The sequence below is a fragment of the Pleurodeles waltl genome, chromosome 3_2, assembly GCF_031143425.1.
Source record: "Pleurodeles waltl isolate 20211129_DDA chromosome 3_2, aPleWal1.hap1.20221129, whole genome shotgun sequence".
Taxonomy (NCBI): Eukaryota; Metazoa; Chordata; class Amphibia; order Caudata; family Salamandridae; genus Pleurodeles; species Pleurodeles waltl.
Window position 1 is genome coordinate 31,945,166 of NC_090441.1, and position 14,359 is coordinate 31,959,524.

General features: G+C 40.2%; 1 protein-coding gene across 1 annotated transcript in view; it reads right to left on the bottom strand.

Annotated features, from left to right (window-relative positions):
* NUP88 (nucleoporin 88) overlaps positions 1-14,359 on the bottom strand; it is a 249,669-nt gene that overhangs the window by 155,387 nt on the left and 79,923 nt on the right. Inside the window, exons 8-10 of the mRNA XM_069226670.1 lie at positions 12,484-12,582; positions 11,538-11,628; positions 10,847-10,951 (exon numbers count right to left, since the gene is read on the bottom strand). Coding sequence (XP_069082771.1) covers positions 10,847-10,951; positions 11,538-11,628; positions 12,484-12,582 — 295 coding nt within the window. The remainder of the gene's footprint in view (positions 1-10,846; positions 10,952-11,537; positions 11,629-12,483; positions 12,583-14,359) is intronic.

Below are 14,359 nucleotides of genomic sequence, written 5' to 3' on the forward strand. Positions count from 1 at the left end.
AGAAGTCAAAACTGGAGAGAAATTCAATTGCTAATAACCTATGTTCTACTATTCTGTATTCCCACACTTTCCCAGATATAAACCTCACCCCACTTGTGTGGCTGGGCCGTCCATCTATGACAAGAAAGCCCCCCAAAAATGACATGAAAATATCAACATGCAAGTTGACCCATTGTGGCAATGTAAGTGGCTGCAGTATTGTGGCCTGAGTTTGGCTGCCACATAAGGACACCTACCAAATCTGGAACTTTCTTTATATTAGACACCCAGAAGAATTCAGGATGGTGTGACTTGTGTTGATCTCACAATGTTTTCTGACCCAGAACGCCCTGCAAGCCTCAAACTTTAACTAAAATCATACATGTTATTCATATTTGTGTCTGTGAGGATAAGTCCCAGAATCTGCATAAATGCACAACATTCCTAACACCCAAATGCACAAAATTCCCAACACCCAGTGTGCCAGCATTTCTCTCAATAAAAACTGTCCACACTCCTGTGACTGAGTCTATCACTCGTGGCATGAGTAGGCCTAAAAATAATAAGAGCGACATCAAATTTTCCCCCTGAGAATTAGCATATTTTGGCGATATGTGTAGCTGAGATATCAGAGCACATGTTTGGCAGACACCCCTGTGAACCTACTTTCTTAAAACTTGACATGCTGAAGAGTGCAGGGTGGTGTGGCTTGTGTGGATCCCACATCATTTTCATGCCTTGCAAACATCAAATGTTAGTTAAAAAAAAAAAACACACATTTTCCTTCCATTTCTGTGAGGAACGTTCTGCGTTCTGGAATCTGCAGGGATCCACAAAATACACCAATCATTCCCACACTTCTGATAAAAGCAGTTCTCATCTTGTGTGGGTGGATCTGTCACCCTTGACACAATAGGCCCCAACATCAACATTGAAGCATCAAGTTTTCTCCATGAAAATGGACAGCCGCATGAGGACATGGGCTTAACCGATACCAAGAGAAAGCTACTAAATCCATACATTTCTGAAAACTAGAGACCCTGCAAATCCAGGATAGTGTGACATGCATGAGTCCGACTACGTTTTCTTACCAAGAATGCCCTGCAAATGTCAAACATTAGCTAAAAATGCCTATTTTCGTCAGATTTCTTTGAGGGAACGTTCTGGAATCTGCAGAGATCAACACACTTCCTACCACCCCAGGCTTCCAAACTTCACTCAATAAAAATGGTACCCCACTTTTGTGGCCGGACCGATCACTCGCAATAGAATGTTGTGAGGTTTCAATTTTAACAAGGCCTGCATTTTTAGTCCCACGCCTTCTGCTTCTCATCTTTGTGCCTATAAAGGAAGTCCAGTGAGCATAAATGCAGAGAATGGACTGGATGTGGGAGGGGAGGCCAGAGGTGTGGAGGAGACCAAAGAAACTGTGACAAGAGTTAACAATCGGATGCATCAAGTTTAAAAATAGTACAACTGGAGGCTTCACTAAGACAGATTAAGAGATGAGAGACTTGAGGCAGTAGTGATCAGAGAAATATGGTTGACAGCCAAAAAGGAAGAGAGGGGAGACAAGACAAAGGCATATATGTTAGAGAAAGAGGTACATTTTACAATAAAAAGAATCAGGATGCCCCATGAAAAGAGAGACAGACCAAGAGAAAGAAAGGTCCAGATTCAGACGAGAAAGAGACATTGTAGAACGAGAGACGAGAGCATAGAGGGGTTGATGAGAAACTGGGGTGAGAGGTAGTGGCACAGAGACTAGGGTATGTGAGATAGAGCGAGAGGCAACTAAAGAGACCAAGAGAGAGAAACGAGCAGAGAGGTGTGAGAGCAAGAAAGAATGCTCTTTTTGGGGGGGGGGGTATGGATCACTGACATAGCACTATCTTCCACGAGATGCCTGACACTTAGCCAAAGGCTTTTCAGTCTCCTCTTTGGCTATACATTCTATCATCAGTTAACATACTGCCGAAAAAAATAATCAAGTTATAAGTTTCTAAGAAAAATCGGAATCTGTCATCACAGGATATGTATTTTGATAATGTTATGACATTGGCAATACGAAACCACTTCTTTAGGGTTTATATCTGCTACCTAGAGGTAATGTCAGTAACAACAACATACTTGGCCAATTGTCACAATCCAAATGTACACCTCAAATAAGCACATGAACCAAATCTGATTCTTACAACTATTATGGTTTTGTTAGTATTATACTTCTGCACTTGCTGATAAAAGGAGAGATGATGGAAGAAGATAGTTATCTGCCCTGGATTACATACTATTGTTGAAGGTGAGCAGCAGAACCTTGCTTCTAATGTGACCATCGTAGTTACTCGATCCTTCGATGAAGAGGCTTCACACCTCAAAGGGAAAACAAGATTTTTCAAAACGGACCTGCACCTCTCAAGGCCTAGTGAAACTGAAGCAGAGCTAGCAATTTGTGCTTGCCAGAAAAAGTGAGCCTCAGTCCACCGTTCTACATGGTCCACTTATACAAGTAATACAAGTAAAAGAAAAAAGTGCCAATGAGTAAAAGTCAGTGGAAGACACAACAAAGAAAAACTGAATCTATAAAACGTACTACTCATTTTTAACAATAGCATGTTCTATATGTAGCATGTAATATATTTAACATGATGTTCCTATCTTGCCATTAGATGCTGGATTAGAAAGATCAACTAGTTTTCCTCATACGTTTGGGCTATGTATAGAGTAATAACAGCAAGAGAGCCCGTAAAGACGCCATTACCATAGACCATAACCCTTAACACCATCGTGAGATGGCTTTTTTTTTATTTTGCACCTTCTATTTTGGCCTATGTGGGTGTGATTCAGAAGTACTCATACTACCATGATAACCTGGGAGGAAAACAGATCCATCTTTGCATTCCGCTCCAGATTCATATGATATGCACAGAATAGCAAGTATTCAAAAGGTTTCGGTGTATCACTGTATTCTACCTCTTCTTGGGTCTGTGCCAATACAGTAATATTATGTGACTGCATAAACACAAATAGCAACTCTGTAAAGGTCTTGCAAAATAACAGTCTTTATTTTTTTTTTTTTTATGCATGCAGGTAGTTAAAATGCAATGATATGGTTAACATGAAGTGATAAAACCTAGGTTATAAATCCAAGTGTTGGTGCACAGCACAACCTGGTCGTTGTGAAATGTTATGAAAGGGTTTTCAACCGAGTGGTTCTGTAACTATTCATAGCTGTTGTGTCTGATAAATATCCTCAAATAGTGTGCTCCCAAGTCTACTTTACACATGTTTAAGTCGCACCTAGTGACATGGCTGGAGGCAAATGATTTGTTAAGGTTTAAAAGATAAGCTGAAACAGCATACATAATAAATATAAGAATGACATGAAAGTCTTTCCTTCAAGTTATTACCAAAAGAAAAATGGTTTTCCATGATAAATATTTTACTGATGCTCTTTGTTTTGGCTCAAACTGAGCTTTCGATCATCCTGCTTGCACTGTATTAAACCCCCACTCAGATGCCAACCTTTGAATTGGGGGAAATTCTCTAAACAAACCTCTCAAATTCTTTCACTATCCTCTGAGAATATGACAAAATTGTATTTGGGCTCACTGATCCGTACTTTAACCCAGACGTAGCTAAATGCAACAAATAGGGCAAAAATTAATGTTGCTCCATGTGTGTTGGGTCTAACTGATGTTCTTGTGTCCAACACACGAAGCGCTTCTACATCGTAGGTTTTTTCTGTCGAACATGCCCTTGCCCTCTTCAATAGCTCTCCACAATCTTCTGGCAAATTCAAGGGCCAAACTCCAAGTCTCGATGAGCCATGCTTTCAAGTGCAAAGACTCAGGATTGGGATAGCACATTTGGCCCTTGTCCTTGGTCAGCATGTTCGCATGCACTCTGAACCGTATTGACTTTTGCTTATGGACATTGCTAGCAGATCTGCATACCAATGGTTGTTGTGCCCACGCAGGTGCCACAAGAATCACCATGCAACTCTGTCTGATCTTGCACAAAATATCGCTATCAACGGTATCAGTGGAACCGCATAAATGATTTTCCCTTTCCATCAGATTGTGAACACACAGCTCTGAGATTCTGGTCAATACCACCTGCTCGCAAGATTCCTGCACTTGTTGTTTTGATTTGTGGCAAACATATCCCAAACGTGTTTTCCCCATCTCTGGAACACCTCGCTTAGTTGTTTTGTGTCTATCTCCCATTCGGGAGTATTGCGAAACTGCCTTCTGAGATCTGCCTGAATGTGGTCTATCCCAGGCAGATTGTCTGCCATCAATGACACATTGTTGGCAATGGCCTATTTCCAAAGCCTCTGTGCTTCCGTTAATAGAACCAACCATTTCGTTCCTGCTCGTTTCTGAATGTAATACATTGTGGTAGTGTTTTCTATCCTCACCATCACACAACTGTTCTTTACCAGCTGCTGAAAAGCTGCCAATCGCACAGCTCTGAGCTCCAGCATGTTGATGTGTAACTCTTTTTTCTCCTTCGACCATGTTCCATGAACTATCTTGTTTGCAACATGCACCCCCGCCCAACCTATCATTGATGCATCGGTAGTCAGAATTTTCGGCGGTCTCCTTTTCTACAAAGCTTCACCCTTGCAAATATTGCTGCTTCTTGTCCACCATTGAAGTGCCTTCTTCATACTTCAAGTGACTGCTCGGTCGACTCCTCCTGAATGACTCATTCGTAGTCTCCATTGGGGCTTCAATAGGATATACGATGACATTGTTCCCAAAACTATGTTCACTAGCCTTACTGTCTGACACTTTCACTTTTTCTGCCAGTGCCTTCCCTTGACTTATCAATTTCTTTCCTCAATCTTGTGACAGGTATTCAATTCCCTTCTCCGTTTTCAATCTTGCTTCAAATACACCAAATCTTAGGTTGTTTCTATCTTTGACTACTAGATGTTTATAGCAAGTACCAAAAACAGAACAACTTTGTCTAATCTCCATTCCTTGTTTTGGTTCCGTGTGGCACCAATAGTCCAGATATGTATATACCATACCCCCTTCTCCTTCTTATAAAAGCTGCCACAGAAGCCATATATTCTGTGAAGATTTGCGGGGCTGCAAAGAGTCCAAAGGGCAAGACTTTTTAACTGGTAGTGTTGCCCTCAACCATGAAACGAAGATACTTCCTGTTAATTGGTTTATTGAGATACGCATCCTCCAGATCTAAGGAGCTGGAGAAATTTCTCTAAGAAAGGCAAAATCCCATGCAACGTGACCACACACAAGCTATGTTGCTTTATATACTTTTCTTAGATCCAATACTGGAGTCAGTCTTATGATTTTTTTCAAAATGAGAAAGAACAGCAAATACAATCCTTCTCAAATCTCCTTCGCAGGCATGCTCTAGTGCTCCGTTCTTGAAAAGTTTAAATATTTATTTTCAGAACTCTCTCAAAATGTTTGTGCTTTTCCTTTTCTGGAAGAGTAGTTGGCGACTTCTCCACAAACTCAAGACATGCCCCTAATAAAATAGCATTCTTCCCCAGACAAGCAGCTGAATGTCAGGTAATATGTACTTTAAAAAGTCATAACCTTTCGCTTTTGACTTTATATCCTGAAAGTTGATTTCCTCTTCTTGCTCTACCTTGACCTTGTCTGTGGCCTTGTCCACTTTGTCTTCGTTGTCTATACTGCTGACTATATGAGCTGTATTGTTCATACTGTCTGTATGGTGCATTTTGTCTGTAGGGACGAAAATAGGCTCCCAGTTGCCCAGTCGAAAAAACTGTTTTTGTAATCTCTGTATGGCTGTTTTCCTTGCTGCATATCAAGAGAGCAAGCAGTTTCTGTATCTGCATTTATTGCTCGACATGCCCCATCCACCTTATTGCCAAATACATTATTACCATCAAAAGGCATATCCATAACCCATGTCAGTACATCTGGTCTGAATGTCATACTTTTCAGCCACTCGTACCTTTGCATAACTGTTGCATTTCCAATTTGCTGGAATGTATATGTGGGCGCATCCATGGCCGAATCTTCAATGATGCAGATGCCAGTTCTCCGTCCTCTAATGTTCCTTTTGCCTTTTCCTGATCTTCTTCAGGTAACTTGTCCAGGGTCAGGCCATGTAATTCTGTAACTGCCTGTTGTAACGGGCTATGATTGCCATTGAATTTTTAATTTTAATTGCATCAGCTGCCAGCACATTGACTTTTACCCATGCAACCTATTTCCTACCTTCTTTATCCATAGGTGCAGTGTATGGCGATGATGGATTCCTTGCTGTGCTGCTGCGGATATGACCGACTCAGTGCGAACTTGATTTAAAATGCATCCTGCTGCGTCTTCTGTTGCTCTGTACTTCCTTTCAATATTTGAAAGATTTACTGAAGCAGTTGCTGGATTCTGCATCAGCCGTAGACCATCTTCCCAAAGGTACTGTAATATGGGTTTTGACCTTGAGACTTTGTGCGTCTTCTCTTTAAAATCAAATAAAAACATGATTTTTCTGCCACAGAAACTAGCAGACTAAACGTCCCAATGCCTTCTCTATTAGGGAATGAAATCTCCCTATGTGATCGTGGGGTAAAATATGTTTAATCGGTTCTGGACTGGCATCCCGAGGTACATTGAATTGATTGGATTCTGAATCACTGTAAGGTGTCTCTGAGCCGCTTTGCGTCTCCTTATCATCCACACCATCATCATGGTCATCCACATCTACACCACTGAAGGATGAATCCAATTGAATCTCCTGATTGTTATCAACCTCATTATCCGGTATTTTCTCCTCTGGACTCTTATTCCTAGAATGATGCATATTTTGATATTTTTCCCCTCTGCAAAACTGGCAGCTGTGGTGTTGGAATATGGTCTTTTTCCCTCGGTTCCTGCTGTGCGTGCAGCTTACTGTGCCACCATCATCTGTAATGGCGTAAACATTTAATACAACACTTGTATCAACCTGTGTGACACTTGCTCTTAACCTTGTCTTGGTTGCTAACTTGAATATTCCTCATCCTCAATGTAATGTATTACCACTGAAAAATGCCTCAATATCATCCAAATCAGGGCCTACTGTTCCTTGAGGCCTGTCTTCGTTTGGTGATGGGACAAAAGTCCTGTAATAATTTGAGTGGTGGTTTTATCGGCACGGGTGACTTCAAAATTGTCTCTCATCTCCTCAACGCAGTCATGCAACTTACTTCTTGGTGCCAATGTATGTTTACTTGACACTGCCAATGCTTGTTTACCACTTATTCTATTCATATCTACATTTGCCAATGCTTTTTCTGTATTTGATGTTGCCAAGGCTTGTTTATTATCACTCCTTTTTGTAAATCAATGCTTTTGTTTATTACCACTACTTTTTACATTTGCCAATGCTTGTTTATTATCACTTCTCTTTGCACTTGCCAATCCTTAAGTCCTGTTGGCTGCTCGCCGGAGGCATTCAGGCCTTGACGAAGGCAATATTATATTCTCTACGTCCCTCCGACGGAGTTTCTATCATGGCTGGCAAAGGCAACATTATTTAATTTCTCTCCTTCACCACGGATCTGCAGTCTTCATCAGCGAAGACAACATTATATCAGACTTCCCCTTCGCAGAGTCTCTTTCCTCATTGGCAAAGGAAACAGTGCAGTGTTCCCCTCCCCCATCGATGGAGTCTCTTCCCTTGGCCAATGTAACAATGTAAAAATTGTAAACTTCTTTTTGGCATGTCTGCTGTTTTCAAAGTCAGAAACATCACGCTGATGTTTGATGTTATGACCCACTGTCTTTCTCTTAGAGTAAGTCAGATGATCGTTTGCCATATTTTTCTTTTGCCTTCTCTTTACGTATCTGTCTATCCAGGAGTGTAACAGCCAGTCACCTCTTTGTCCTTTAATGTCTTTACTGAAAAAGTCTGACATATTTCACTGTCACCTGGCTTATGTTCAGGGTGCAAGCAAAATAGACACTTCATGTGGATCTTCAGCGTATATCTTTTTTATAGACCTGCCAACTCACACAGTGCCGGGTAACACATAATATCGTGAGGCTCTGATAGAACGGTGGCAGAGAAAACAAGCTAAACACCATTGTAAACAGTGGTTTTCAGCTTGTTTTCAGAGGCTTTCAAACTCGAACGTTCATCACACCAAGGACATCGCAAAAGCTTCAGCAAGTTGTTCCTTTTTTAGAGGAGGGGGCTTGGGGCTGGGTTGGGGGAAAAGAGCCTCTTAAATGCTTTTGGGCACTATGCTCCGCCCCCTTCAAGGCTCAGCCCCTCCTCACACTGTGATTTTTGTCAAAGTTGGCAGGTCTGTTTTTACCATGACACGTTCTAAAAGGAGATTTCTTCAATATTGCCTCTGCCATAATTAAAAAATCCTTCCTGTGAAGAGTTGTCAGAAGGGTTCCTGCCCTTGGAAGGTGTGGTAGGAAATCTGACAGCTGGAAGGCTCAGTGGGAGATCAGCTGGAGGTAGAGCATTTTAACTGGATGAAGTTTGGGTCACATAAAGCTTATGACAGGCTGCAAAAGATGTCTGTTTGTTTACTATGGTATGTTATAGGTTCAGTATGTGCTGATGCTGATGGCATGTCATAGGTACTGCTGTTGAAAAAAAACAGGCGTTACCAGTCTGACAAGAGAGAAGTATTCTAGCATGTGAATCTATGAAAGATCCAATTCTATAGAAAGATTTACAAACATTTGTGACAACTTTTTCCTCTAAATTAAAACAGAAGTTGATTATTACTTATTATCCCAGCTGAAAGCTGCGGTCTTAAACAGCCCTGTGACTAATGCGCTTTGTGTTTGTACTGAAGGCAATGACGTAGAAAGAGCCATCTGCCATTATCTGTTCATCTGAAACTGTAGTGTGAACAGCCTTTTGAGTAAATATTCATGTGTTTTATGCTTGGAAAAACTGTGGATTTGTTTTTGTTTTTAAAATCAATTTAATAGAAATTGTAATTTAACAGAAAAATGTTCCATGTTAGTAAAGGCTAGTCTTCATGTTTCTAAAAGATTGCCAATGATTTTCTTCTGGTTATAATGGAATATTTTACACCAAGGTCCGTTTTTAGGAAATTAAATGGTGTTTTTGTTCTGTCTTACAGTAGAACCGTATTCTTAAACTACTCCCAAATGTTTAAGTAACCTTGTGCATTAATATATACATAAGGTGTCATCATTCATATTTTGTTGGGATTTCCATGTCCTTAGCCTACATTACAATATGGAAATGGCAGCAGCATTCCCCCATTGACTATTTCGTATATTTTCTAAAAGAACTACACCATACAGTGATCCTACACAGTCTGAATCCATTCTCACTTTCTAGGGTGTGCTCTCCCCTAAAGACTCTTTGATCATCAGTATCTGGTCTTGGTTTTATCTATGTAACTTATTCATACCTTTGGTGATGGCTAGGCTTAAGGACTTTCAAGGCCAACTGTAGTGCTTCTGCAAAAGTCATTTTTCTTTATTTTCAAAATAATTTTCACAGTGGATCTCATTTCAGCATGTTCCCCATATTTTTGTTGACAATTTGTTCTGAGTTTGGAGTCCAATGGTATTTGGGAGCTGGAACGGCATCTTCATCAGAAAACCATCTAAATATTTTTGGGCATCAGCAAGCTATTCTGTGCAGAAGAAAACTTAACAACTGACACGGTGTATAAAGCACAACATTTCGGTATCCACATTTTGAGAGAATTTTTCAGCTGTCTTGCATTGAGCTTTCTTGAGAATCCTTGGCAAATACTAGTAAAGGCATAGTTATCATCACTTGAAATGAACCTCAGGTTATAGCTGGACAAAAACGTTTTTCTTCTATATTATTTGAAGTATTGATAGGTAGTTTAGAACTCCAAACTTATCACAATATATAAACACTCTCATAATACATACTCTGGTGTCAGTCCCATAAAGCCACATGGTTGATTGCTGCATTATTCTTAATGGAATGTGGTTGCCAAATTATACTGTAGTTTGCTATGTCCCTGGACCAAATGATGGAAACATCAAAAGATAGTGTAGAGACTTGGGGCATTGTGGAGCACTGATACATTTCATAGAGGATCCTTATAATAGACATTAGCAGGGTGGACATCCACAATATAAAAATGTAGGGAAGAACTGGCCTTTCCATCGAGATCACTAGATGGAACGAAATAGACAGTATGTAAATCTATTCAAGAGGCATGATGCAAACAGTTACTTTATCCCTGCATCAACTATTGTACCTCAATGAAGAGTATGAATCAACTCAGTTTTCAAAATGAAGGTGCCACTGCCTATTGGCTAGCTTTGCGCTCTATACATACTATATACATACATGCAGTTCTGATTCTCCATTTGGCTTTCATTGCCTACTGTTTAGCTACATAAAGTTTTACAGTTATGGCTACTCTTGTTTACTTAAGGCTAAAATATCTGAATTGTGTGCAAAACTACAAGCGTAGAGCAAACTTGGAAATAGCTGAAAGTCAGAAATAGTGGAGAGTAGGTAATAGGCATTCAGATCTCCAGAAGCAGGCATCCAAAAACCAGTTGTGCATATGTGCCAAAACCTACCACACCCCACAGTCATGCTGAGACCCCCCCCAAGTCATTAAGTGCCACCAAGGGTAAGTTCTGCCTTTTCATTCAGTAGCACATTGCATTCTGAGCCTAGTAGTTAATAATTGACTATTACACACACAGCCTTAGAAATTCTACTTGCAAAATGCTTTTAGCTAAAAAATAAAATAAATAAAAACTTGCTCAAAACTTCATTTAAAACACAACAACATATGGTACTATAAATTGCAGAATATACCCTGTTTACTTTCTTACTCTCAAGATGTGCTCTTATCCCCAAAGTGATAAGCAGGGCTACTTACAACAAAGGTCTTGTTATACACTCATAGGTGTTGGTGATGCAGATCATTGTTGTGCCCAATGATGCGTCAGAGACAATCCAGAAGCCTTGAATTGGAGATGGCTGGCTGGGAAAACAAATATATTTGTATGAATGCATCTATGAAGGGAGTAGCTAAAGCAGAATAAGCTGGTAAAGCTGAACATGTTGATCAAGCTCTACTTTCAATGAGTTTCAACACCCCTCGCATGCATCCCAGTCATGTTTGTGTGTGCTGCGTTAGGGTGGCCCTCTCAATGCACTTATTAACAAACATTTTGTCATTTGACGATTTTGAACATGAAAAAAAACATTTGACCAGATTTTTGCCATCTGTCCACACAGAGACTGGATTTATTACACATATGAACTGTAATGTCAGCTTGATTGTTTCAAAATGTGAATTTTAAAATGTGGCAACCAGCTCTGCTGTACCATATTGAGAAGCCCATGCTGTATATAATAATTAACCTTTTTATTGCACATTCATTTATTGAATAATGGAAGTGGGATTCAATTTCTCTTGGATATGGGCATGGGTGAATCAATTCAGGAGTACTCTAAACTCCAGAAACATGGTGGGACGCCAAACATCTCAACTGACAAGGTTATGCAAAAATTCCTAAAGAGTGGATAAAACATAAGTACTTTGGCCAAAAAGAGTTATTCATTACCTGCATGGCAATGGCTTGGTACAAAGAATGTGCTCTACAACACATCTCTGCTCTGCTGAAAGCTCTTGTAAACTGTCTTTGTCCTCCTCATCTACAAAATAAGACAACAAGAATAAATGAGAACATTTACTCAAGAGGTTAAAAGAGGCATGCATCTGTGGCAGGTTCTTGTGTTTAGTCCTTTTAAATAAATCATGTGCACATTCAGTTTTCTCATATTCTACTACTATGAGACATTCTCAGTCCTCTGTAAAGTGCTACACGTCTTCTCCCCTAAAGTGGCAAAGCTAAAACTGCTTCCGGGTGCAACCATCCACAGTTTAAAGAATTTCCACTTTTGATAGGAGGTTCATCCCCCGAAAGAAGTGTTCGTCTGCTACTGATTGTTATTTCAGGAAGGGCTCCGCAGTCACCAAGCCAACGTTAACAGCCAAGTGTTCACAGAATTGTTTAATGAAGCTGGTAAGACTTTAAATCACTGTCAGCAAACACTCTCACCTGTTTGGATGCTCGCAGATGCTCTGCCCTCCCCTTTATATTGTTCAATCTCTTGTTTTCCCTGAAATCACTTCTCGCTCATGATCAACCTTTCTTATATTTCTGCAAACATGTTAGGTAAGGACAGATACTCCAACTGGGATGACTTGTTTCCAGTTTTCCACATTTCCCTCAATGTTTTCAGACAGTCTCTACTCAGGGTGTTAATCCTCTCACATAGTGGATTTGCATTTCTGCAAACCATTAACTTCTGAAGTGACGTGGTCATGCGCCGCTTGAATTCTAATTCCAGTTTATAAACCACGGTGCGTCATTGGGTTTCACTTTCTTTACGCTGGTCAATCTGTGTGTTTGTTTATTATGTCTCTCCTCTATGACCCACTGCTCCTCAAAAATTTTTATATTCCAGTCTCTCTTCAATTACTTGAAAGAGCATACAGTCCCTTACCTGACGCAAGAAACTTCTGTAGTTTGTTAGTCCATGCGAGCCCCACACTATGCACGCCAGCTTCATGTGTGCAGTGATACCTGACAGAGCAGACAGGGTCTGAAAATAAAGAAAAGGGTCAAATGTAGAGAAAGGTGCCACACAAAGCCTTGTAGAAGATTAAAATGTAATGTCACTTCTGACTTAAGTAACAGGTTTGACAAACGGGCAAACTGAGTGTGATGAACTGGTTCAAAGACTGTACATATGACTCGTTACCACTATTAACACCTTTGCAGCCTTCAGTGCAAACATCATAACATTTTTATTCTAAAATTATCAGTCATCTGCATATTTTATATATTTTTAAATAGCAAACGTATGAAACACAGGCTGGGGAAAGTAATGCTTTGAAATGCTGCCAATTAATGGAGGAGAAACCATCACACCTTACTGTTGCTCATTTATCTGAAGGAATATTGCTCTTGCTGTTTTACCGAGAAGAAAAAAAGCTATGTTCAAAACGTCTACGAAACAGCAGTTGAATTTCTGAAAAACTGAAGTGAACAGCCAAATGTAGAAGAGTTACTGAAGTGGACTTGTTACATTTTAGAAGCGGAACCAGTTTAGACATGTTATTGCAGCAGATCTAAAGTACTGGTTAAAACAGTTAAAAATCTGTTTCATTGTGAACTAAAGGACAATATTATAGGAAAAAATAAAGAGCCAATCCAGACGAAAGCTAAGAAACCACCAGGACAAGATGGTCCAAGGTGGATTCACAGTAGCACATCATAGTTTGTGAATTACTATCAATTTTCTACCTCACTGGGCAATAGTGTGCATTTCAATTGACTTGTAGCACTTTCTGTGGTATCTATGCTCAGTGTGGGGTAGAAGTGACTCTTCTCACTATTGTAGTGAGCCCAGGGCTCCACCGGCTTTACCAGTTGATATTTCTGTCAACTGCTCATTTCCTACTATTTTAAATCATTTGTGGCACTGAGAGCTCTCTCCAACCTCCTGTTTTCCCAAACCCACTTACCCATTCAAGCACTGGTGTACTGATACAAGTACCTCTACACTGTGCCTGCACCCTGTTGGCTTTACACCAGTTCGCTCTGCTCATTGCCATCAGTTTATTGGGTGGAGGTGGAGATCAGGATACAAGCACTATGGTGGTCATCTGGCCCAGCTACCCACTGTCTTCTCTTTTTTGTACATGTTCACCCTTCAAAATACTCTTGCACCTCTTCTTCTGTCTGAGCTTCTTGACTCCCTTCACTACTAAACTATCCTTTCAACCTGGCCTCTCTAGTGTGCGGGAAATTGTGGAATGTGCATATGATGCATAGTTGGTGGGAAATCTATAGTTGGTAGAACAGGTTTTAGCAAGGTAGGTATGTGCCAAAAAAGGCACAGAACTGTTCAGTGCAATACAAACTACTCAGATCACAGTATCAAGAACCATATTTTAATGTTTGGTCTGCACGATGACATTATGTGGCAGCATACCACAACCCCAAAATGAGTGAGAATTCATTATATAATATCCTCTCATTTAAATTTTCTTCTTAGGCTTTTCAGAACAGAGGAAAATCACAAAGGGCATAAACGTCTCAAGGACAAATGGTAACGTGCAACTTTCTTTACAATCAAAAGGAGTACAAAAAAAAAGTCTAGATGGTCACATTTGATGTAGATTTGTAGCTTTCACAGAAGGGGAACGTAGATTGATGCATAAATTAGTCCATTCAGGCTGCACCTTTCAAAAGAACAGGGTCACTTTCAAAACTCTAAGGGACTCCTTGCCCTTTCGGCACAATTACTGTGTACACACACCATTCTGTGGGTTAGGGCACTAGTAGAAGAGCTTCCCTTGTTGCAATGTGTGCAA